Source organism: Anas acuta, chromosome 16, assembly GCF_963932015.1.
Source record: "Anas acuta chromosome 16, bAnaAcu1.1, whole genome shotgun sequence".
NCBI classification, from domain to species: Eukaryota; Metazoa; Chordata; class Aves; order Anseriformes; family Anatidae; genus Anas; species Anas acuta.
Window position 1 is genome coordinate 6669690 of NC_088994.1, and position 25178 is coordinate 6694867.

The 25178-nt window shown below is 59.2% G+C and overlaps 1 protein-coding gene across 2 annotated transcripts; it reads right to left on the reverse strand.

The window, feature by feature from the left end:
• Positions 1–135: 135 nt before the first annotated feature.
• On the reverse strand, positions 136–8562 carry EMILIN3 (elastin microfibril interfacer 3). Of its 2 annotated transcripts, XR_011101865.1 has the most exons (5): positions 8204–8562; positions 6376–6498; positions 4939–5186; positions 1955–4391; positions 136–1397 (listed from the first exon to the last, which is right to left on the reverse strand). XR_011101865.1 is itself a non-coding variant. In XM_068700316.1 (4 exons), exons 1-4 carry the CDS (start codon positions 8389–8391, stop codon positions 2497–2499), a joined length of 2454 nt encoding a protein of 817 aa, XP_068556417.1. In that variant the 5' UTR covers positions 8392–8562; the 3' UTR covers positions 136–2496. The 2 variants fall into 2 exon arrangements, 1 of the variants encoding a protein (XP_068556417.1); XM_068700316.1 differs by having other exon boundaries at positions 136–4391.
• Between the last annotated feature and the right edge of the window lie 16616 nt (positions 8563–25178).

The window sequence follows — 25178 nt, forward strand, 5'->3', positions numbered from 1 at the left end:
TGTGCAAGTGTAAATCACTTCCTGCTAGGCTGCCTGCCCTCTCTTCCTCTCTAAATAGCCTCAGTGTTTGAACTTAACAGAATCCTGGTGTTATACTTCTTTCCCTGAAGCCACAGAAGTCATTTTGATACTGGAAACCTCAGCAAGAACTTTATTTTTTTCTCTTCCAGTACAAACAGTCTTTCAGCTTTTAAATCTGAACAAATGTACAAGTTTTTTTTTAAAAAAACAGCCTCTTACCAGCAGCAGTTACCAACTGCCTCGGAAAGCTGCCCAGGGCAAGAGCGAGCACGTGGGCAGTATCTCCTTCCCTCTCTGCAAGCAAAGTAAAAAAAAAAAAAATGCCCTATTTTATACAAAGTTCCTTTTGCTTTTAAACAGGGATAGCTGAGAACTGAAATAAAAATTGTATCTTCAAGTGACTAATCAGGAATAGTCCAAACATAGCACCATGTTCTGGAAGGTCAGACTTCTTCCTTGTCCTAGTTCTGTTATCACCAGTCCTGGCTCCCTCTGTGCTCCTCTTCAGCTGCTTTTTAACCAAACCCTGGCTGCCCAGCTCCCCTGGAAGGGGGTGAGCCTGGGGCTGGGTTCAGTTTTCTCTTTGGTTGCTACAGCCCTTTTTCTGTCCCTGGTGTGTGAGGAGGAGGAGGAAGAGGGCTTGAGCAGGATGTGCTGGTATGGTGAGGGTTCCCCTGCACCATCACAAAGGGCTGGCTTGAGGTCCCTCCCCTGTGTTGGGGGAAGAAATCAGTCTCCTATTTAAGAGCAGGTTTTTGGGGATGCCCAAAAGCAGCTGGAGGTTGCTCCTCAGCTGGAGAAGTGGTTCACCAGCTTCAGTATGGTCCCAATCAGCCCAGCCCTGGGCATGGTGCTCACCGCTCCCATGGCACCTCCTGGCATGGGGTGGGAGCTGGCGTGGAAGTGCCCATCAGCTGCAGTGCTGGGCTGGTAGCAAACATATCCCTCTGCTATAACAGTGCCAGAACTGGCCAGGAGGAGGCTCTTTAGTTTCCTCTTCATCCTTTCTGGTAACAAAGCCCCTGATGCCTGAGCAGGGGAGGATGTCTGTGCTGGTCTCCCTGGGAAAGGCAGATTTTGGTGAGACAGCCACGCAGTACGGGCACCTGCTCCATGGGACAAGGCTGGCACTGCTCAGGAACACAGCGACCTTTTCCAGTCTTTGTGGGAAGCCAGAGCGAAGCTGGGTAAGTTGCTTTGGTTTTTCGTACCACCTCCAGCCCTGCTCAGAGCCTGGAGCACAGCTCAACCTTCCCCCAGGGCTGAGCTCAGGAGAGGACGTCTCAAGATGCCCTGCTGGGTGCTTGATGGTGGCACAGGTTCCTGGCTCCTCAGCATTCTTGGGACTCAGAGGACTGCAAAGAGGAAGCAGGATCCTGGATGGGGAAACCCAGGCAGAGCAGGTGAGGCCTCATGCTCACGTCCTGGAGCAGCTGCACCTCGCCTGCCCAGGGATGAGATGGGGGAAACCACGTTCACAGTTTAAGCAGTAAAACAGGAGAGAAACAGAGCTGGAAGGCAGGAGACTGCTCCGTGCCTGGCTTTGTCTCTTCTGAGACCCACACGTACACACGTCTTTGGGAAAGACACAAGTTTTCCATAACCCTTCACATCAGTCCCAGGTGTAAGCAGAAAGCAAAGTAAACAAAGCGGGGGGGGGACTGCAAACCACAGCAGCCCCCAGGGACCGCCTGGGTTCGTGCAAATGCTGCTGGGACAGTTGATGGCTGCTCCGTGTGGCTCCTCAAAGTACAGCGAGGGAAAGGGGGCAGCAAGAGCAAGCTCTGCACTCAGCTGAGCACTGGGACAGGGGATTGCTCAGAGCTACAGACACACGTACCATATCCACATGTGTTTTCCTAATGCATCTCCTCACGTGCTCTGGAAGGCATGTGCGTTTGCGTGAAGAAGGGAGCAGGATAAATGGATTTACCTTATGCAAGGAGGGCTGCCATCTCCAAGAGGGGAGTGCAGCTCCCCAGGGGCTGTGTGAGTACGTGTTTTCTTTGAAATCCACAGTTCCTGTGGTGAGTTTTGTTCCCTGCAAGGAGCCCTGGCTCTGTTCAGTCCCTGGATTAAGATGCAGGTGGTCTTTAGGTCAGAGTAGCTCTATTCCTCAACTGACAACTACAGGGTTTTATTCTTCAAGAAGCGACAAATCCACAAAAATAAAATTTAAAAAACGTCCCCGCCTCCAGCTTCCTCCTGAATTGTCCTTCTGGGGTCATCAGCCCCAGAGCCAAAGCAACACCCCCGGCCCCGAAGGCAGCTCCCTGCTCCAGCAGGGCTGGCACAGCTGCGAGCTGCGGAGGCGAGCACACAAAAAAAAAATAGAGGAGGAGGAGGAGGGTGGTTAAGAAGGGTTCGTAGCAGCTTTTAATTTATCTTTTCATTAAAAAAATATCCAAAGACCTGTTGTCACCTTGGAGTCCGTGTGATATAAGTTAATGGAGCAAGGAGCACGTTTCGGCGCAGCTAATGCTGCTCCCTCTCCGCCTGCTCTTCCAGGTGGCCGACCTGCTCCGCCAGCTCCGAGACCTTGGCTTGGCAGTCGAGCAGGTTGTCCTTCAGTCCCGTTATTTCCTGAGAGTGGGCAGCCAGGGTCCCGTTCATACGGTCCATGTAGTCCCACAGGCTGCCCGTGTGTTTCTCCAGTCCGTCCCTGATTCCGTCCAGGCTTCCCGTGACGGCGCCCAGCCTGCCGCAGACCCTCTCCACCCGCGCCACCCGCTCGTCAAAGTGTGCCACCTCCTGCTGCAGGTCCTGGGCCACGCTCCTGCAGGAGCTCAGGTCGCTGACGATCCGGGCTTTGAGTCGCTCCAGGTCTCCCTTGAGGTTCAGGACTCGGCGGTTGCTGAAGAAGAGCTGCGAGCCTTGGTCGTTGACTTTCTCCTGGATGGAGTGAACCTCGTCCTCGATCTTGCGCTCGTGCTCGTCCAGCGAGGAGTTGATGTGCGTCATGGTGTCCGAGTACTGCGAGACGGAGTCCTTGAGCCCCGTCAGGGACTTGCTGACGGTGTTCAGGTTGATCTTCAGCAAGGTGATCTCTCCTTGCAGAGCCCCCGCCGCCTCCTCCTCGATTCGCCGCTGGATCTCCAGGATGGTGGCGTTCAGCTTGCGCAGGAGGTCGTAGTTGCTGTCCATCCGGAGGAGCAGGTCCTGGTTCCTGTTCTGGCAGTCCTCAATCTCCGTCCGGAAGGTCTCCACGTCTCTGGAGGCAGAGGTGCAGCCCGAGGAACAGGTGCTCTCCAGCGTGACGAGGCGGCTCTGCAGCACCTCCAGCTTCTCGTCCGTGCGCTTCTTCATGCCAGCGAGCTCCCCCTCCAGCACGGGCACCACCGCTCCGTCCATGCCCACAGGAGCGCTGACGTTGTTCAACTCCCCCACGATGGTCATGAACCTGTCCTCCAGGGTCTGCATTTTGTCCTCAAAGGCAGTCCTCATGCCATCCACCTCTGCCACCACTGTGCCTCTCATGCTGTCCTCTATGCTGGAGCAACAGCTCCCCGTTTCCCTCTCTGTGGCGTTGAGTCTGGCTTCCAGGTCCTCAAAGCGCCCTTCAAAGAGGTTCCCCAGGGTGACGGTGGAGATTTCTCCATCCATCCGTGAGTGCAGGTTCTTCTGGGACTCCGAGATGCTGTGGAGGCCCTTCTCCAGGATGTTCATGCGATCGGTGAGGTAGTCCAGGTTGCTGCAGCAGCTCTCCACCACCGTCAGCCCTTGGATCTGGGTCTCCAGCTGGGAGATCTCCTTCTTGATCTCCAGCTCCTTCCCATCCAGCGTCTGCTGCAGCCGCAGGTTGGCGGCTTTCTCCTCCTCGCACTGCTGCCGCACCTCTTGGATCCGGAAATCACACGTGGTCTGGATCTTGCCCAGCTTCTTCTCGAAGCCGTCAAGCAGCTCTCCGCGCAGGGTGCTCAGCCGCGTGTCCACGTACTCCTCCAGCAGGTCGATGGAGGTGAGGGGCGAGGGCCGGGCCGACTCCAGCAGGTGCTTGATGTGCCCGTCGTGGTCCAGGACCATGCCGCGAACCTCGTGGAGTAAATCCGCCTTGGATTTCAGCACGTCGCTCACCTCCGTCACCTTGGTCAGGATCTCCCCCACCGGAGGGAACGCGGCGACGTCGGCTTTGTCCGCCGCGTCCACCAGGCCGTCGGGGATGATGCCGAAGCCCACCGTGGAGTCGGGCGTGCCCGGGCTGTTCATCAGCGAGCCGATCATCTTGGTGGTGTCCTCCTGGATGGCCAGGCGCAGGCGGTCCCCCAGGCCGCTCACCAGGGCGTGCAGGCTGTCGTAGGACTGGGACAGGCGCCTCACCTCCTCCTCCAGCCGCTCCAGGCGGTCCCCGAAGAGCCCAGGCAGCTTCCTGCCTGCCCAGGGGAACACAGAGAGGGGACGGTCAGTGCCAGGGCTCCCTTAGCCTCCCCCCGGCTGCTTCTCCATTCGAGCCCTTTTCCTTACCAGCATTAGCTCCCACCTCCCTCTCGTTGCCATTTCAGCCAGATCCCTCCCCACCTTTTCTCCTTTCCCCCAGCATCTTTTCCTCGATTAGATGGGGAAAACCTGCTCTCTTTCAGTGCGTGGGGTCAAGCCCCGCGATCTCAAGTTCAACAGCAGGCGATGAGAACAGCCTAGGGAGCTTCATCTTGAGACGCGCTCTATCAACCCCCAAATTAACAGAGAAATGCTTTAAAGCAATGAGGTGAGGCGATTTCCAAGCTACACATTTTGAAAGGCAGCAGGTAAGAAAAGCAGGTGAGCCTCAGAGCAATCAAAGGTCGGGTTTCTGGGCAGAAAACAGGTCACCCACTGGCATGCCAAACTCCTGCCCCGTGCTGGAACAGAAAGAAGCAGGAGGTTTGTGCCTAAGTCCAGGGGGCAACAACCTGGGGGCGTGAAGCAGGCATGAGGTCTCACCATATTGATTCTTCTTGGGTCCTGCAAACAGGTCAGGGTGGCTTTTTGGATGGGGAGGAACTCTGGGGATCGGAAACATCTTCTGCCCAGGTGGCATTTTGGGGCTGGGATGCTGGGGCAGGAGGCCAGGCTGGTCGGTGGGGCTGTCGTGGCATCCTTCTCCCAGGAAGCCCGGGCAGCACCTCCAGGCCAGCTCGGTCACGGTCTTGTAGCCAATCTTGTATTTGGGTCTGAAGAAGGTGCGGTACCTTTCCGGGAGAGGAGAGGAAGAAAAGACAGTTTAGAGAGACAACCTCAGCTTCAGGCACTACCAAAGAGCGGGGCCAGGGTCCTACTGGGTGGAGGAAAGCCCAGCTGAGACCCAAGCTCTGCACCCACAGAGCACAGCCCACCTCCTCCCACAGCATCCCTCCCCCTGGGGCTGCAGCTCAGCAGCCGGCACCCCAGCACAGTTGCCCACCCTCCCCAGGTGGTGCCCAGAGCCCTCGTACTGGGCTGGGACAGGACCCAGGCAGCATCTGTGCCCACCACCAGCTGAACACAGCACAGCCCTTGCCACCTCCAAGATCCCGGTGCTTTGAAACTGCCTTTCAGAAAGCTCCAGCCTCGGGTTCTTCAGCCCCTCGTAAATCGGGGTTTGTTGTTTTGAAACAATGCACGCAGTTTGTCCTTGGTCCTGGGGGGCAGGAGGAGAAAGCAAGCCCAAACCCTGCAGTCTCCGCATTGCTTTCACATTTCTCTACATCAATAGTTTGTCCTGTGTCTTAGAGTTTCAAACATCATTTTGGAAAGAAAAAAAAAAAAAAGCTCTTCCTTGTGCTATTCCTCTTCACAGAAGCTGCCAAGTTCCTGCGCTCCTTCCTTCCTCATGTGCAGAAGCCTGCCTGCAGGTACCAGGGCAGGGAGAGGCAGGATGTGTCCGTGCCCAGCCACCACCAGCAGCATGAAGCAAGGCTGAGCAGCCCCCAGGACACCTTCCCTGCTGCTTGCCAGGCTCCCACGAGAGCCCCTTCCAGCCCCGTTTTCCTCAGCACTGCTGCTCCGGTGGGCACGGGCAGGATGCAGGAGCACGGCACTACTGCACAGAGAGCATCCCCAGCCGGGGGTGATGCACAAAGCCCCGCACAGGGGGGTGTTTCCCTCCAGCATTTATAAGGTGGCAGAGAGGTTTGCAAATATTTTCCCGGGGGCAGGAAGCCCTCAGCCTTCCTCAGGCTCTCCCCTCGCTGCCACCTTCCTGCCAAATTGCAGCTCTGTGACAAAACGCTCCCCTGCGCTCCCCCCCCTGCTTCCCACGGAAACATTCCCCATTTATTTCTGGCGAGGGGCCGAGCTCCCTCCCTCTCCTAAACAATCCCACCTTGCCTCCTGCCGGCGCCGCAGCATTAACCCCCCCCCCCTCAGCCCCTTTTGCTGCCAGGCACCCCCCGTACTCACAGCACTTTCCCCGGGCACTTGGGTCCCCAGCTGCACTTGTGGTACTCGGCCTTGACGTAGCTCTCGGCACCGTCCTGCAGCGCGCAGGTGACGTTGCGCTGCACCACGTAGGCGCAGTAGCTCCTGGGGGGGGAAAAAAAAGCACGGCAAGACAGCGTCAGCCCCTGCCCTGGGGCCAGCATCACCAGCAGCCCCCCGCCAGGTTGGGGAGGGGGCAGCAGGAGGGTCCCGGGGCAGGAGATGCCGGTGGAGTGGAGGCTGGGAGCCTCTTCGGTCCCTCGGATGGGTGGCGCGGGGAGCAGAGCCGGGTGCTGAGGATGAGGCAGCCGGGAGGAAGGCTGCAGGGACAGATGGAGGCCGAGGCTGTTCCGCTGGAGGTCGGAGCAGGTGGCCCGTGGGGATAGGGACAGCGGGGACGTGCAGCGAGGCAGGGATGGAGGGCAGGGGGAGGCGGCAGATGGCAGAGCAGGAGGAGAAGAGGGCAGAGGCAGCGTGGCTTGGGGACGGAGGGTCAGCAGGATGGAGCAGATGGGTCAGAGCGAGCTGCCGGAGCAGGGAGGTGTTTGGTGAGGCGGGGGGACCCTGCTCATCCCCGTCAGCTGCAGCGGTGGCTGCTGTGCCTGGCCGCAGGCTGGGAGCAGCCTGGCTCCTCCAGCTTCGCCGTGGTGCAGGGAGCAGCATGGGGCTGCCCAGGGAAATGAGCTGTGGCACCCAGGCAGGTGAAAGGGCTGCCCCCGCTGTCCCCCAGCCCCACAGAACCCCTGCTTCCCCCACAAGGAGCACCAGCACCCCTTCCCCAGCCCCTCTCTGAGGGCTTCTTCGCACCCCAACTCCCGGCAGCATTTCCAGCCTGCCCAGGTGCAAGTGGCTGTGCCCCAACAAGAGGCTGCCAAGCTCCAGGCATGTGCAGGGACCGGTGCTGCTCCAGAAGTGAGTCATTTGTCCGAACACACGGCTACCCGAGAGCTAGGGCCAGCCACTTTGCCTAGCTGGAGGGAAGGGAGATCATGTGTGCATGTGGAAATTCAGGCTCACTGTCTCTCCATAAATCCAGGATCTGGTTAAAAACGCTGCAAGCCTCCTCTTTAAGGAAGCTGGTGGCCAACGGAGGCAGATCTACTAGCCACTGCCCGTGACTACCTGGGGCAGGGTGCCGCTGGCTCCCTGTCCTCCACAGGAACCCTTTTGCTCCTCACCCACCTGTGGCTAACAGTTTTATTGCTCCAGCCCGATGCTTGAAGAGTGAGCAGCTGGAAAATGTTACGGGTTTTTGGAAAGCTCTCCCTGGCACTGCCAGCATTGTTTGTTTCAAACCTTACTTTATTCATTTCAGCTTGTTGGGAGCGCTGCGTCCCCCCTTTTGCAGAGAAGCCCGATAAAAACCCCGCTCAGGCAAACAAGCCGGGGGGGGGGGGAGCCCCCCAAAGTAACACTTTTTCCATTCAGTTGCAAAATGGGTGCATTGTACGCGCAAAGCCCGCATTCCTCTGCCGCCTGAGCTTTCCAGGTTACACTCGGAGCTTATTTAAACCCCAGCAATTCCGCACCGAAGCAGCCCGCACCTCCCCGGGCGGTGCCATCCTGCCCTCCCCGCATCGCCCCCGGTACCTGCGAGGAACAGGTCCCCACGGGCAGCCCCACAGACCCCCAGCCACCCTCACACCCCTTCCCCAGCCCCATCCGCGGAGCACAGCAGCACCCACACCTCCCACCCCGCCCTCTCTCGGCTCCGGGACCCCCCTCAACCAGCCGGAGCTCGCCCCCCCCAGTCCCGACCCCACTCCCCGGTGCGGGGATGCCCGGAGGGTCCGCGCATGGGGTCGCTTACTTGTGCTTGCCCACGGGCTTCCCGGGGCTGAGCTGCGGGCTGGAGCCGGCCGTGTAGAGGCTGTACCTGCCGCCGTAGGGCAGGGGGGCGGCGGGGGGGTAGAAAACCCCCTTAGCATCAGCGAGAACCAGCAGCGTCCCCAGGGAGATGCAGGCGAGCAGAGCCCCGCGGCGCAGCGCCCGCCGCATGGTCCCGGGGCGGGATGGGACCGGGAAAGGGAAGGGGAGGGGGGGGGAAAAAAAGGATCGGGAAAGGGGGGAAAAAGGACCGGGGATGGGAAATGGGATGGGAATTGGGATGGGGCCGGGACCCCGCCCGCTGCGCCCTGCCCTGCCCGGCGGCACACGCCGCTCCGCCGCCCGCCCGACCCCTTTTGTAGGGCGGCGGCGGGGGCGGGCCGCGCTCCTCCCCACTGCCCTCCCCCAGCCCCCGACCCCCGGCCCCGCGGGCGGGGAGACAAAGCCGAGCCCCCCGCCCCATCCCATCGCAGCACCCCCCCCTCTCCATCCCACCGCACCCCTCGCCCCGCCGGGGGCCGCCCCGACCCCGCGCAGCCCCCGCTGGCCGCCCCATGAAGGGGGCTGGATGGGGCAGAGCCCCCCCCTCGCCCCTTTGCGCGGCGCCCCCCCGGCGGCAGCAGGTGCCCCCGGGTGCCCCCACCCGCAGGAGCCCCGGGGCAGGAGGTGCTGGGGCCCTGCGCTGCCCCAGCACCCCCTTTAAAAGCCCCCCCCCAGCACCTCCACGCGCCCTCCGTGTGAGCCCCCGGGGCCTCGGCTGCTTCAGGGGGGTGCAGGGAGAGGAGGAGACCCCCACCCGTGGGGTCACAGCCCGGGTGCTGTCCAGGTCAGCCCGTAGCCCCGCAGAGGTGAGGCCACCACCACGCAGATTTGGTCCTAGAAGTGGAAGCTGGGCTGAGCATCCCGTGGCACCGGGACACTCGCACCCCCTGCCCAGGAGCAGGTTCTCCACGGGGTCCTGCTGGGTCTGGCAGAGGCCATCCCGGGCAGGGAAACTCCTCCAGGAGGCACGCAGAGCTCCTCCGAAACTCTTGGAGGGAAGCAAGCGGCTGGGAAAGGGTGGCTGGGTGGGATCCCAAACACCAGAGTGAAACCTGCTGCTGGGGGAAAGAGTCGTCAAGGCTCGGGCTGACGCTGAGAGAGATGATAAGATACCGAGACAAACGGCCCTTATTTATTTTTTTTTGTTAAAATGAGCCTTTGGCTGGGTCTGAGGCGGATACGGAAACATTAGCAGGAGAAGAAAACCCATAGGAGAGCCGTGCCGGGGGAGGCAGGCTGGAAAGATCGGGCAGGAAAGCCGGAGGAGGTCTGCACAACGAACCAAGGCTTGGCCAGCTCCGCTCAACCTGCTGCAGGGTGCAAAGGGAAACCCGGCTGCACCCCGCGGTGGCTGTGCTGTGGCTCCTGCACGGTGTGTTTGGAGCAGTCCTCGTGCAGCTGGCCCCTGGCTGTCCCCATCCCCTGGGACAGCGCAGGAGGGACAGGCCAGAAGCAGCTCGGTAACAACAAACCCAACCTGCCGAGCCCGTGCGGTTGGATGCTAAAGCCAAGAAGAAACCTTGCGCACAGCTTTTGTTTTTTTTTTCCCTGCGCTCAGGGAGCACGATCCAGTTTTCATAACAGCGTGCTGCACGTGCGTGTCCGAGGGCGCAGGAAAAAACATCTGCTGCTGCGTGGTTTCAGCAGAAACTCATGGTCCTGCCTTTCAAACCTGCGGCGGGACGAGCGGGCACAGCGGGGCCACTGAGGGTGCTTCATCGTCCTCCCCATCCCAGCTCTGAAGGGGAAGGAGGTGGGAGCCACCGCTCTCGCAGGGCTGTGGGTGCATGTGCCTTTCTGTCCGCCTGTCCCTGCTGTCTGACCCCATTTCTGAAACCCTGGGTCACTTGCTGCCAGATTTCCTAGCGAGGCGAGATCCTCAGAGAGAACGAATTCCGCTATCCTGTTCCATTGTCTAATTGTTTCATGAAAAAAATAAAAAAAAAGCATCTGGGGAGACAAGAGAGAGACAAACCTGGGTCCCCACTGCGGAAATGGATTCGTCATCAACTGTGTTATAAAACATCAAAGAACCCACACGGGAGAGAGCCATTACGAGTGCCCCAAACCATGGGAAAAACTCTCATGTGCCTTGTTAGCCGGGAGCTAATCCCACCGTGAGACACGGGGCTGCAGGGAACGGGGTCTCGCTGAGCTGCACTCCTCACGAAGCAGCTCACTGCTCGCTGCTCCCTGCTCGGTGCTGCCGTGCTGCTGCCACCCTCACCGCACACCCCCTGGGGCCAGCATCCCAGCTCCGGGGAGCGACCACCCCGGGGTGAACCTCAGCTCCAGGGTGTCCTCCTGACGTGGCCGTGTCCCAGGGTTAGCAGAGAAGAGGCCAAATTTCATCCCCCAAAAAGCCACCTTGGTAAACTTCGTGCCAGGGAGCACCAGCCCCAGGTGCCTGCCAGAAGAAAGCCCGGCTTTCCCTCCTGGGAGAGGAAAGGGATGGTGCCAGAGCTGCTGCTGAAGATCGGTTCTGGCCGCTGGGTAAATCTGAGACCCCCCCCAGGGGGCTGTGTCTGTCGGTGTCCCCCATGTGAGCAGCCCTGCAGCAGCTCGGGGTGTGATGGATTTCCCAATTAAGGATCCAGCAGAGATCTGGCTAAAAAGCAGGGACATTGTAGATGGTCCGAGAGGTGCCCAAAAATAGGAACTGTGCCCCAAAATAGGACCTCGGTTGGAGATGAGAGCGGGAGCAGATGCCCTGTGGGCAGCTCTTCCTTCCCCTGCTCTGTCCCCCGGGGTGGGCTGGGCGGCGAGGCCAATTTCACAAGCGGATGACACCAAACACTGCCCCGTTCTGCTTCACATGCTTTTTAATTAACACCTGCGTGGCCTCCCCAGCTGAATAATTGCCTCCCTTCATGGGTCAACAAGCCAGCAGCCTCTGACCTCCCCTTCCCACCTGGGTACGATGTTTGGGGTCTGCGCCACCCAGCCCCCTGCAGGCCCACCCCGAGGTGGGAGAGGTGCGGGGATGCTCCGGGGGCTCGGCAACGCCGCTCGCTCCTGGCCAGGACCGGCCTTTTCCATCCCCACCCCGAGCCAGCAGGGCTGGGCAGGGGGCACAGGGCGCGACGGTGGGAACAGAGCTGTCCCTGTGCTGCCAAGGGGTGGGAGCAGGTCCCAGCAAGGGAAATTTAAGATGGATATTAATAAAATAATAATAATAAAAAAAAAGTATTCTGGTAGTAACATTAATATAGCCCTGGAGGAGACTGCGTTGAGCCATCTGGAGGTTTTAAAGGAAAGGTTAGATTAAAAAAAAATCTGTCAGGACCAATTTGGGGTAGGGAAATGGATTGGATGTCTTCCCGAGACCTCTCCCAGCCTGAGTTTTTCCGAGTACAAATTCATTTCCCAAAGTGGCAGCCCAAGTTAGAGGCAGGGTTCCTCCTGAATGATCCCCCCTGGACCAGGTCTCTGGAAGGCGCCGCAGCCCCCCCGTGGCTGTTTCCCCAGCCGGGGGGAGCCCCGAGGAGGGCTGGGGGTGCCGCGGTACCCAGACGGGCAGGGGAGATGTCCCAGGCAACACCACCGCCTGCCTCGCTGGGGGGATGCTCAGGTTTTGTTCTCAACCACCCCCAGCCCCGCTCCCCAAGGGCTGTGGGTGTCCTGCCAGGCTCGGGGCAGGGAGGCAGCACCACCAGGGGAAGAGCCCCCCACAAAAACCCCTCCTGGGGTGGGGGCACCGGGGTCTGGCTGGGCTGGGGGGGAGCTGGGGCGCTTTCTTTGTGGGAAGGCGCGGTGAGGTGAGGCGCTCAGGCAGCCTTATCTCTGCTTCCCAAAGCCACGGGCTGATCGTTTGTCAAGATGAGCGCGTGCGGTGGAAGGGATGGAGCTGCTCCAAATCCCCGCTCCAGTCTCTTCCCCGGGCTCGGGGCCATCCACGGAGGTGCCAGAGCGGCGGTGCTGGCAGGCAGCGCGCTGGGGCTGCGGTTTGGGGAGGGCCAGGGGGGGCAGCCACAGGTTGGGCAGGGAGCAGGACACCTCCAGGTGGCTTTATTTAGGTACCCACGGGCATCCTTCCGCCAGGAAGGCTCTCAGGGCAGATTTGGCAAGGGCAAGGGGCAGGCAGGAGGTCTGATGTGTGGAAAGGGGGGGAGGGAGGGGGGTGCTGGGTTTTAAAAAGCTTTTCCCGGCTGTGCCAGCACCCCGGGGACAGGTGAGCATCAAGAGGTGACAGCCGTGGGCACGGAGCAGGAGCAACCCTGAGCAGGGGCTGAGCTGCCTCAGGACCCCCTGTCCCACTGTGCCAGCAGAGGGGCTGGCTGGCCGCTCCTCTCCCAAGGGTACCCCGCAAATCCCGGGGGGACTGCAGGGCTTTGGGGCTCCCCCCGAGCAGCTCTGCCACGTCTGCTCCCCCCCTTTCCATCTCTGCTGGACCTCGTTTTTCCTAGGGACAGTCCCTGCTGCAAGGAGCCCTGCCCTGGAAGGTGGAGGAGCAGCAGCCCGGGGTTTTGGTTTAAAGAAGTGCCACCAGCTGGGATGTCTGATCGCTGCTTCAGGGCTTGGCCACATCCTCCCCCAACAGCTGGCGTGCTGTGCAGAGCTGTGCCTCTGCCTCTGCTCCAAATTGGCCGTGTGCTCAGCTGGGCCAAGCTCTGCCTTTCCTGCGGGCCGGTGGCAGCAGCCCAGGGACTGAGCCACAAAACCTCCGCTCGGTGACCTCATTGCTGCGCACGGTGGAAGAAAAACACCGCAAGAGCGGAAAGAAAATGCTTTTCCTTTGGGACCTGGGGAATACTGATGGACACTAGCATGAATTGACCTTTTTTTTTTTTTTTTGCTGTGTTTGAAAAGCCAGCACCAAGGCACAGCTGAGCTAATCGTAACCTCAGAGCCTGGTTTCTGACCCTCCTGCAGAGCCGAGGATCGCCCGCATCCCACCCAACGCTCGGGGGGCTGCCTGCTCCTGCGGGCACGAGTCGTGTTTGACGGGGTGGCCGTGGTGAGAGCCGGACCTCAGGTCCTCTGTCTCCGTCACCTCCAGGGTTTTGGGGGCAGGAGCCACGTGGAGCTTTCCTGGCTGCTCCAGCAGCCTCCTCGTTGCAGGGCAGGCGTGTGGCTGGGATGGAGAGCCGCCCAAAGAGCCCATGTGGGACAGGGCAGATTCTCCAGTTTGTGCCTGTTCTGGCCAAGCTGTGGCCATTTTTCCTGGAGACGGGGAAGCAGGCAGGTTCCCCCTGCTTTGGGGCTGCTCCTTCTTGCCCTTAGCCAGGAGCTGCCTGCTCCCAGCTATGGCAGCACGGCCCCAGGCACTGGGTGACTTCTTGGAGAGACCAAAGGTGGGAAGAGCCGGGCTGAACCCCTGCTGTTACCCACCCTGCTTGTGGCAGAGGGGCAAGGGATGTGTTTTCAGGTCCTAAAAGGAGCCCTTTGGGCCTCCCTGCTGCAACCAGTTCTCCGGGGTGACCCCGCAGGCATGCATGCCGTGTGTGTGACGGGGACAGCCGTAAATAACCTGTGGTTATTTAGGCACACGCAAAGGAGCGGGGAGGAAAAATAGAACTGATACCAGCCTGGGCTGCTTCCAGAGCTGCTTGGAGCTGGGACCTCGTGGATATTTGGCTTCGCAGGCTTCCCTTTGCTAGCAGCTGTTCCTGCGGGCCCTGCATCTGCATTTGGCCTTCTGCAGCGCTCTGCTGATCTCTTTTCTCACTGTGCAGCAGCACGCGCCTGCCAAGGTCCCACTGACCCATCACCAAAAAAAAAAAAAAGAGGAGGAGAACTCGATATCTTCTGCAAGTGAAATAGCTTGGGTTCGGGCTTGGAGAGCTTCCCGAGCTCTCAAGGAATTTCCTGATCTTAGGAATCTGCCAAAACTTGGGATCTGCCTCAATTGGACTGCAGATATTTCCAGAGCACACGCTGCCGTGCTGTGTTTTGGGTTTCCACCCGTGGCTTTGCGGGGGCACGCTCTATCTGAGTGGGTCAGGAAGGCCAGGAAGGAAAGCCTCTCTGTCTGTGTTAATGCGCGGGGATTTATTTAACATCCTCCCTGCCTTTATTTTGGGATCGAGGAGAGGTTTGGTTCTGAAATCCCATACAGCTTCCCCGTGCCAAACCCCAGCCTGTCGCTGCAGCCCTCATGTGAACATGGAAACGTGCAGTTGTAATACTGTAAGTCAGTGGTTCACCAGCTGAACTGAAATTAAAGGCATGACCCCAGATTGACTAAAATCCTGTGTTTTTTTGTTATCAGAAATCATGCCTGGGGCATTTGCACCAGAAGGAAGCCTCTTTGCTTGTAGCTGGAGCTCGACACTTGTGTGTTTATTGCACATATTTCAAGAGCAAACAATCTTCTGGGTGGGAAAAGCACAGCCCTTCCCCTTAGAACAAACTCAAAAGAAATTCCTCAACTTTTTTTTTTTTTTTTTTTTTTTTTTTCCCCAAAAAATTAATGCTGCCTGGATTTCAACCAGGTCGTTTTCGACCAGCTTTAATCTGTGAAATCAACACCGTGTCAGGAAATGCTTACATTGACTCCGAAAGACAGCTTGGCCAAAACTTTTCTCCTGTTTTTGGGGGTAGTTGGAAAGGGGAAAAACATCCTGGAGGGGATGGGTCCTGACCTCCCCGCTGCCCTGCTTGATTTCAGTCCTGGGAGCTTGCTGGTCCCACTGGGTCACGACGATGCTGGGATCTGGGGCAGTTTTCCCATTGCTTCCAGCAGGTTTTGGACCAGGGTGCTGGGAGCTGTTCCCCTCTGGGCCCGCAGTGCTGTCTTGGGGGAAATCCCAGTCCCCGAGGCAAGGGGTCAGGATTGAACCTTTTGAACCAGGTCTGGCACCGAGCAACCCAGAGCTTCCTCGGCGTGAGCCCTCCAGCCCCAGCAGTGGGGTCGGAGCCCGCGGTGTCCCCGTGTCCCTCCGTCTGTCACTGTCCCCCTCCCCAACACCTCGCTGGAGCACAGCAAGCGTTGCCCATGAGCGGGGAGGAAAAGAAAACCCCGCGTGCACACATGTGGTGGGCAGGGGGAAACCGCTGCTGCAAAGTAAGCGGTGAGCTTAAAGAAGTGTTTGTCTGGGGTTTGTTTGGTTATCCTCTAGGTAATTTCACAGCTGAGGAGGCCGGGCCGCTCAGGCAGTGGCCCAAACAATATCCCCACTGTCTGAGCTCCGCGCGGCTCGGCGCTGCTGGGGGAGCAGAGGGAGCCGGGGAGGAGAGGTTCCTCCTGCCAGCTGCAGGCAGCAAACCCCACGGAGGATGCCCTATAATTAAGACGTCGCTCCGACCGATCAAGTCACTCGGCTGTCAGGTTGAATAAACCTCTGGGTGCGAGGGGGGAGGAAGGGGCTTTGCTGGAAAGAAGCCCAGCCGCAGTGTCTCCGGCGCTGTCGCTGGCACGGAGCGGGGTGCCTTCGGCTGCTGGTTGGGGAGGAGGTGGATGGGATGCTTCCCGGGGCTCAGGTCTCCCTGTCCCATGGGCAGCAAGTTTTTGGTGCCCTGTGCCACGTTAGGGATTTGTCTGTGCTGCCTGCACTGACCTCTGACCCTGCAAGCCCCTGGGACGAGGGGAGCTGTGTCCTGGCCCCCTCACTCGGTGGAGACGTGTGCCAAGGCGGATTTGTCCCATTGCCCTGACGTCCCCCTGAAAAACTCCCCCGCCTCTTCGGAAAGCCTCATGCAGCCCAAGCTGGAAAGACGGGGGCTCGAGTCTCACAGCACTACGTGCAAATAGCTCGCATCAGCTCATAGCATTGTTCCCAAGAGCCGCAGTGCTCGCAGCTCGCAGCCAGCTTGCAGGAGGATCCCGATATTTCATGCAGACATGGCGAGAAACCAGCCCTGTTTCCCATTCACAAGGGGTGGCTCCAAAACAACACGGAGATCTGTCACAGCATATATGCGGCATCTGTGCAAATTGGCCTGACTGCCTAAATAATTCCGTATATATTTATAAACTGCGAGATGTAACGTTTTTTCCTGTTTACTTTTCGGTTGAATTCCTCGCTCATGGAAATGCGAGCCGCACCGCGGCGGCTAGACACAACCATTGTATAGGGAGGACACTGTACAAACTGTCCTAGAAAATTCTGCCAAAGTGCCAGGCCATATCAGCCCTGATCTGCAGCCCCCTCGCCCCTTCCCACACATGTCCCCACCTCCGCTTCCCCCCCTCCCTCTGCCTGAGCCCGCCGCATTGAGCCGAACCCAGCTGGATGCTCCCGTGCCAAGGGCGCGTGCAACGTGCCCAAATTTTCATGGGGACGGAGATCCCTGTGGGCAGCTGACCCCCAGGTGGGGTTTGGAGCCACGGCAAAGGTGGTGGAAAGGAGGGAGGGGAAGTTTTCCACCCAGGCAGGAGCTGGTCCAAGCCCCCACAGACAAATCCTCTGCCTCCCATCCCAGCACAGGGGTGCTGGCAGTGTCCTGAGCAGGCACCGAGGGTGGTGCAGGTGTCAGTGTCTGCCCTGCGTGGCTGGGGTGCAGGTGAAGCGCCACGACCACTGCCGTGGTGATTTGGGATGCCTTTAGGGGCATGTTTAGGGGCTCTGCTCCTTCCGGTGTGTGTTTGGACACGAGGGATGGTGTCCAAGTCGCGTGGCAGCTGCAGTGCTCCTGCAAGATGCAGCTCCGCAGCGCGTGTGCAGGTTTGGGATTGATGTCCCAGCAGTGTTTGGGTACTGTAAGGTGAGGGATGCACGCACGGTGGCTGGTCAGGGAGAGGAGCTTGTGGGGGCATCAGCCAGAAAGGTGACAGCGCCCTGCTCCTGCCACAAGCGGCGCCTTGAAGGGCCCTGCAGGGGCTGGAGCTGGGGCTCTCACAGCTGCTGGGGAAGGAAAGGAAAGGAAAGGAAATGAGAAGGGAGAGGGGATTTTAAACATGGAAAGTGAAACGTGAAACCTGCTTTCTGGGTGCTCAGGGGCCGCATGGGGGGCTCTCGGCTGCCCAGGCAGGCTCTGGGGGGCAAGAGGGGCTCCCGGTGGGGACAGCAGCCGGGGACCCGTGGTGGAGCTGAGCCAAGCTGCCCACGCTGGTCCCACCACACTGTGGGGCTGTTTTGGGGCCAGGCAAACACTGGGGAATGGGACAGGGTTGGTGCTGCAGCCAGGGCTGCTCCACACCCTGCAGGACCTTTACATTGCACCCAGCTCCCATTCGCTTGCACCCTTGGGGCGACTCAGCCCCAAATATCGGCTGTGGGCAGCCCTCCAAAGCAGGAATGGACAGGACAGCCCCAGACACCACTGACATGGATGGAGAGGGTCAGTACGTTGTCGGGACACTGTGGGTGGCAGCGCTGTCCCCGGACCTGCTGGCCCCTGGCTGTGTTTGCGCAGTGCCCAAGGCAAGGGGAATGCAGCCTGGGGCAGCGGCTGAGCTGGCAGGGGGATGAATTGGCTACGGGGTGGGGCTGGGAATCAGAAGAACCAACATTAAAGTCAGAGTCCACGGAAATCCCGGCCTCTGGACACAGTTGTTTCACACGGTGCCAAAAAGCATCGAAAGGAGGCAGAAGGGAAAGTGGAATCGGATGTTTTTGTAATCCCTTTCTGCAGGAGGCACAGCAGCCCAGCGGGCCAGAACGGGCAGCGGCTCATCCACTCCTGGGAGGGCTGGGAGAGCCCCGGCCACCCCACAGAGCCCCTGGCCAGGGGGTGCCCCAGCTCCTGCCCCTGTCCCGGGCAGGGATGAGCCGCTCTGGGGGTTCTGGGGTGGCCAAAGGGGCAGGGGAGTTGCTGGGGCTGTCTCACAGCTGCTGCTGGGTTTATTGACATTTGGTGCTGGGGATGTCCTCTGCAGAGACAAACCTCAAAATTACACTTTTGGCTGTCCTTGGGCGTGGGCAGGATGGAGGAGGTGAGGAGGTCTCGGTGCTCTCTGACTTTCAGAGGTACCCCACAGCCCTGCCAGAAGCCCAGGATGCTCCCCCCATTTCTGCACCAGGGCTCAAACCACCGGGGAGAAACCGACGGCAAAGTCAGCTCCGCTTCCCCCCCAGCTCTGCCGTGAAACTGGATCTGTTTCCTGGGATTACGTGCAGCACCTTAAAGAAAATATTTACAGAATTTATATTCACATCCCGTCCACCCTCCTCTCCGGGGGCTCTCCCGTGCCGCCCTCCTGCTCGCTCTCCATCCCCCCACCCGCTGCCTGTGCCCCCACAATGCCCGCCTTTGTCAGGGGAACAATGTTTGCTCTCCCTCGAGGATGGGGGGATTGGAAATGAAAAGGAGCTGCCCCCCCCCCCCCCGCCTCGCCCCAGCCCCGTGCTGCACTCTGCGGCAGGAGAAGGAGGAATTCCTGCAGGAATGCCGAGGCGAGGGGATAAATATTCATGTGCTGGGGTGTGTGTGGCTGCAGTTAGAGGGATGCTTGCGAGGACGGCGTGCTGGAGCGTTGGGTGCATGGCTCTGCCTGCCCTTCCTGGTGCTGGCCACGTTTCCCCACCAGAAGCCAGGTTCCTGCCGCTCGCTGGGAGCCCTCCAGCCATGGGGTCGGAGGGAGGCCAGGAGGCAACCTCAGCCTCCAAACGTTCAGCAGCCAGTCAATGTTCAGCAATGGGGAAAAAAGGCAAGCTCGTCCTGGCTGTCAAGCAGACGTGCCCCAAAAGCCTCCCAGCACCAGCAGACCTCCACCCCAGGGCTCGGTGGCAGCCCGTGTCAGGCTGCTGCTCGTTCCCATTGCAGCGCTGGCCCCCCGCCAGCTGCTCTAAGCTTTTCCCCATGTGCAAGCAGGGGGGGTGGTGAGGGTGACAGGCATTTGGGGTCCTCTGGTGCCTGAGGGAAGGGCTGGCAGGGCAGGAACTGCCACAAGGTTTGCACCGAACCAGAGATGGGCTTTGGGAACGGTCCTGGTGCTCTGGTCTGCAGGCTGTGAGCCACCTCCAGAGGTGGGCATGAAGTTTGTGCAAGTCTCTTTTTGTTTCCCAAAAAAACCCAGTGTCTAAAATTAAGAAATGCTTGGGCATCTTACTGTGGGAAGGGAAATCATCCTGCTCCTCTCCTGTTTGCTCAGCGAGGGCTGCCCCATGTCCTCTGCCTGCTCCCGGCACGGGGGGCTCCTGCTGATGGGGGTTGGCTCCCCCCAGCCCCGGTGCATCCCCCAAACCAGTGAACTGAATGATGTGGGGAACCCCACGGCACGCTTTGCCCTGAGCCCGACATGTGGAAAGACACTGCTGGCTCCTGGAAGCAGCACAGCTCTCTTCCCAATTTGTTCCAAAAAGAGAAAGAGAGAAAGAGAAAGAGAAAAATTGCTGTTTCGATTCAGTGCCAAAGCAGGAAATGCTCATTCCCAGGACACCCTTTGCCTGTTGAGCTGGGACACCCTGCCCAGGTACCACATCCTGAAAGGAAGAGGTTTAGGAAGAGGCATCCATTGGGATTTTCATTAAAACCTTCTGTCATCCCCGTCCAAGAGGAGATTTGGGTATAGGATCCCGTAACGTGGCCCATCCGCGTCACAGGATGCTCCCTGGGTACCCGTGGGGCACGCAGCTATCCGTCTTGTCCCTGTTTTCCCACCCAGACAGCCGGGTCCACCCCTTCCCTCCCACTCACTAATGTTTTCCTCGCCTCGTTTCCAGATGCTGGAGGACAAATGGGCTGTGCAGCGGCCCTACAGCCCTGCTGGCCGGGCTCTCTCACCCATCCTGGGGCTGCCGGGAGCAGGGGCCGTGCCGCAGCTGGGGTCCATCAGCCCTGCAGCCACCCCGCCGGCTCTGTGCGCAGGGGGTGGCAGGTCCCTCTTGTCCCTGTCACCGCGGAGGGCTGTGGGTGGTCTGGGTGACCCACTTTTGCCCCCGGCCTTTGCTCCTCAAATCAATGAAAACAAACGAGCGGCAGCCGCGCCGCCTTCGCGCTCTGCAGCACGCCGGCTCCCGGCTGCTTTCCCCTGGTGCTGTTATCGGGAGCAGGCAGCGGGAGCATCGCTGTGCCATCGTGCTTGGCTCCAGGCAGCACACCCAAATTGCTGCTCAGCGCCAAGCCCCAGCAGTGGTAGGGATGGCAGAATCCCCACAGGGCTCAGAGGAGAGTGCACGGCCTCAGCAGAGAGGCTGGAAGGCTTGGCCCCCCTCTCTAAGGTCGTCATCTCCAGGACATGCCAAGGTCCCTGCACTGCTTCAGCAGCACCCCACAAACCACCCGGGTCACCAGCCAGAGCAGCAGGGATTGGGGTTTTGCATCTGTGAGCTCCACACAGCGTGCCCCGTGCCTCCCCAGCCCTTCCTCTCCCTTACTTTGGCTGCAGTACAGCGCTGGCAGCTTGGCAGGACACCCTCCTGACACCCCTGGGTGCCCACCCAAAGGCCACGTGGATCGCACCCAGCCCCCAGCCAGTTTGGGGCTCCTCTCACCATGTCGGCTGGAGGAGGCTCTGACAGAGAGCAGGAGTGAGTTACAGGGTGGAAAGAGGCCCTGCCTTTCTCTGGAAAAGCAAGGAGGATTAAAATCTCTGGTCCCTATATTGCTTTTTCTATTTCCCCTTTTTATTTATTTATTATATTTTTTTTTTTTTGGTGGTATTATTCGATGGTTAGAGAAAACAATCTGGAAACATAACTGCAGAAATTGCTGTGATTTCCGGCTGTCCCTGCAGAGCCCGGCGCTCTCCTCACCAGATGGGCTGGCGGAGAGAGCCTCCAGCTCCAGCCTGGCTCCCCGGGGGCTGCCGCTGCCCTCTCTTCCTTTGCCATGTCGGATCCTGCTCCCAGCGCGGGGCTCGCAGTGGGAAGCCGTCCCGCTGCCGAGGCCAGGTAAGGGAGGCAGCTGGGCTCGGCCGCCCCCGCACAGGGAGACACGGAGCCCTTGTTTGCTTTGGAAAATGAAAACCATGCACAGCCCGCGGCCGGGAGCGCTTGGGAAACGTCGCTGTGTGCAGGTTGGGGTAGGCGCCGGGGCCGCTCCGAGGAGATGGCTCGGGGGGCACAAGTTTGCAGCAGGAGAGCAAAATATCCCTGTTTGCAAGCCATAAACCCCCTGAGCTCTGCTCTCTGTCCCCGGGGAATTGCATGGGAGCCTGTGCACAGCTGTGTCCCTCCCCCAGGGACAGCACTGCTCCCTGTGCCTCCAGGACACCGCAGGGACCAGGAGGGTGCCCAGGGGGCTGCGGGAGCATCACCAGCCTCAGAGGTAACCCGGGGTGCCCAGAGAAGGATGGGGCATCCCCGAGGGTGTGCCAATTATGGCAGGAGACCAGGACCTGGAGCTGAGATGCCCGGGATGGGAGAACAAGGGCAGGGGTGGGTGGGAAGCAAAACCTCTGGTGCCCGGCGCTGCAGCCACGCTGGGGGAATTGGCACAGGCTCTTACCCAGGAGGGCTCCAGCGTAGCTCTGCTCGCACAACCACGCACATCACCCTGCGCTTCGGTCCTGCACAGCCCAGGCAGCGCAGCCAGCTACAGCCGGGCACAGGAGGCTGGAAGGAGCGTGACTCCCATGCTCACATCCCCGATGGATACGGTCTCAGCCCCAGCTTGGTCGCTGGCCGATGGCAGCCCAGTTCATCAAACAAAACACAGCTTTCCAGAGGAAACGGGACAGGAAGGAGCCTATGGAGGTGATCTGGTGATGCAGTGCCCAGCAGGAAGGAGGAGGTAGGCAGATCCCCGAGTCTTTGGGCTGCAAGGGACGGGCAGCTCCTGCCATACAGCGCTGTTCCCCGTGAGCTCGTGGCTCCTCCACGTCGTCCCCACACCAAAACAGGCTGTCCCTGGGGCAGAGGCTGCTCCCCACTCCTGCCCCAGCCTGTCGGCAACGCCGGCTCCTGTGCCATGGCCAGCAGACCATGCAAAAATTCCTCAAATGCAGGAGCACTGCTGTGTTCAGCCTCATATGCGAGGAAAAATATGTATATGTTCCATATGCACAAGAAAGAGGCCTTGAAAGCCGGGAGGATACAATGATCAATAAATTATAGCTTGGATAATATTTTTCACCATCACCAAATAAATCAGGCCTTATTTTTCCCCTATGTCCACAGATTTAATGGCAGCAACAGTGCCCTCGGTGCTCGTAAAACTCCATCCTCTTGCCGAAGGGCCTCCCAAACAATTTGTCATTTGGCCTTTGCTTGTTTGCTTTAAAATTAGCCGGTCCAGACATTTAATAGCCCAGGAGCTAGGAAATCCATCAACCTACCCCAGCTTCCAGCTATCTGTGCGTGTGCTCTTAGGGCCACTCTCGCTGGCTGCATTGCAGCAGGGCGGCTGGAAGAGGGGTGGGGAGCCAGCGAGCCGTGGAGACAGAGACTGTGGGCAATATATTTCGTCTGGGCTTTCATATCACCTTTCTTATTTCTATTTCTCTTGTTCTTCCCATCTTTCCTTTTCCCCCTGTGGTCACTTCAGCTCTCCAGCTGCCACCAGCAGTGCTCTGCTTCCAGCCGCAGCGAGCACGTCAGGAGCTGACCCCTGCTCATAGGTGTAAACACTGCCTTGTTAAAAGGGGATAATTACCGGGGTCTGGTTAACCCCGGTGTAAAATCAAAGCGAATGGAGCCCCGCTGAGACTTCCAGCCATGCAGACCACGAAGCCTGCACTCCATGGTAAACAGCCAAAGCTCCGCTGCTTGTCAGCTCGGTGCATTCGCTGGAAAGTTAACTTCTTCCTGAAACAGAAACGCTGTCGTTTGGGGGCATTTCTATCCCCTGGACACAGGACCAGCAAAGGGCCGTGCTCCTGTCCCATCAGAGAGCCTCCCCAGGATTTTTTCTGGCTGCCCGTGGGCTGTTGTGTCGGGAACACGTGGGGTTTTACCTGCAGGGTAGGCGGTGTGTCACTGAGCAGGCTGCAAGGAGCATTCTCAGCCCTACAGCCCCTGTAACGGGGGCATGGGAGAGGCCAACCCAGGGCTGTGCACAGGAGGGGGCAGCTCGGCTGCCACCGTCCCTGCTCCATGGAGGAGCACCAAGCCAGCTCCCTCGGGTCCCCTCTCGCTCTCTGACCAGCGGGGCAGGCCGCAGACAGCCCCGGTAACTCAGCCTGAAAGGCCAGGAATCGTATTTCTGCCTCTGCTCGCTCGCCGAGCTCATTTGTGGCCTCAGTGAGATAAAATGTCTGCCTGGGAGTCGGGGCTGCGACCTAGGCCGTGGGCTAGGCCGGCGCTGCTGAGAGGGGCTTGGGAGTGCGAGCTGCAGCCATCGCCATCGCTCCCAGGGTTACTGCCCAGCGTGTTTATTCCTCGAGCCAGGGGGACTTCATAACTCAGAGACTCCTGACAATGTATATATATTGAAATCTTATAAGAGTAATGACCGTATCCAATGATATTTTGCTCTCATCCTGCCAATATAAACAGCTCTCCGGACTTACCGAATCGCAGCGGGTCAGCCTGAATAATTAGGCTCGCATGTTCCATTTATTACCTTGAAAATCCTTCCTCATTGTACTTTTTATATATATATTTAAATGCAATATGTTTAAATGAAAACCAGATCCGGCTCGGAAGGAATTTGAAATATGAGGCCGAGAGCACAAGAAGCGGCAAAAAGGTCCTCTGCTAATAGGAAAGGCCGGGCCGCCGGGGGGACGAAGGGAGGGAAGGGCAGGCTGAGGTGCCAGCTGCCCCCGGGGCCGGCCTCGGGCTTGTCTCTGCGGCCGCTGGTGGTGCTGAGGGGCTGGGGTGTGGGGTGAGCAGAGCTTACTGTTGGGGGTCTGCTTTGGTGTCCCTTGGAGAACAGGAGACCACCAGAGGGACAGGAAAGCATGAACCCAAGGTGTCACCAAACTTTGCTTTGGTCAGGGCTCAGACAGTCTCCTGTGGCATCAGCAGAGAAGTGAAATGTGCTGCCAGCACCCCAAAAACTGTCCCTGGAGGAGCTACACTAGTGACAGTGGCAACAGCATTTCAGGGATAATGTCCAGATGGAGCAGTAACCACAGGGAACTGGATCTGTACATGACCCCTGCCCAAGCCCCCTCTCCCCAAGGTGCCATACAACCAAGCGGAGTGAGCAGCACCGTGGTGCTGAGCCACAGCACAGTGGGCATTATGGCAGGGGAGGCAAAACGACATGGTCCTTCAGTGCAAAACGTGCCTCAGGCTGTGCTGGACCAAAGCACTGCAGTGGGGTCACCAGGAAAAGCACAGTGTGAGCCACGGCCCCGTGCAGGGTGGGTGTCCTCCAGCGAGGCATCATCCCAAACCCTGCCACGGGGTGGGTGTCCTCCACCATCCCAAGCCACTCGAAGCCATGGGAAGCAGCACGGGGCTGTCCATGAAGCCCCAGCAGGTCCCTGGCATGGGGACCCTGCAGCAGGGCCCAGCAAGGCCGTTTGGGGTCAGCGCGGAGGCGCGCGGTGCGTCGGTGTGGGAAGCTGGGAGCAGCCCTGCCGGCTCTCCCCATGGTTCTGGCCAGCACTGCAGAGTGCTTCACTTGCCTGAGCAGCAAGAGTAGAAACAAAATGACATTCATTAGATGTTTTAAGGAGTGTTCAGGCATGTAATCCTCCTGGAATGAGGCAGCCATAACAAGTTACTGTAGTTATTGATGGCCATGTCAGTTAGCCTTTTCCAAGGATTAATCACCATCCTGTTCATGCCCTACAGGATGTTTTTATCTCCGTTTTCTCCCAGTGTCACACCGTGCAAAGCCGGCTGGTCTGCATGGTGTGGCTTCCGAACCCGGGGGGGAGGCTGGCTCCTCGCGCCTCGATCCTAAATATTTAGCAGTCTGGGAGAGCGCAGCATTTAGAGGCATTGCGGAGGCAGAGCTGCAGCACTTTGAGGTTTCGCCACGGAGAGGCTGAACTTAAACATCTCCTTCGCTGAGATCTGGGGTGGAAAAAGCCGGGACAAGGCTGCCACGGAGGAGCACATCACTCGTGCAGCCAGGCTGCCTCCCTGGCTGCCCCTCCGCAAAACCTGGCAGGTCTTGGTGTGCAGCCGACTTCACTGGGAACCAGTGCTTCCAGGAGGCCCTGGCCTTGCAGCATTTGCGGGGGCTTGGTCAGA

Coding starts and splice junctions, on each gene's coding strand:
- EMILIN3 (XM_068700316.1), bottom strand. CDS start 8,391: ATGCGGCGGGCGCTGCGCCGCGGGGCTCTGCTCGCCTGCATCTCCCTG. Junction 6,499..8,203: donor AAGCCCGTGGGCAAGCACAA/GTAAGCGACCCC, acceptor TTCCCCCCCCAG/GAGCTACTGCGCCTACGTGG. Junction 4,392..4,938: donor ACCCAAGAAGAATCAATATG/GTGAGACCTCAT, acceptor TCCCCTGGGCAG/GCAGGAAGCTGCCTGGGCTC.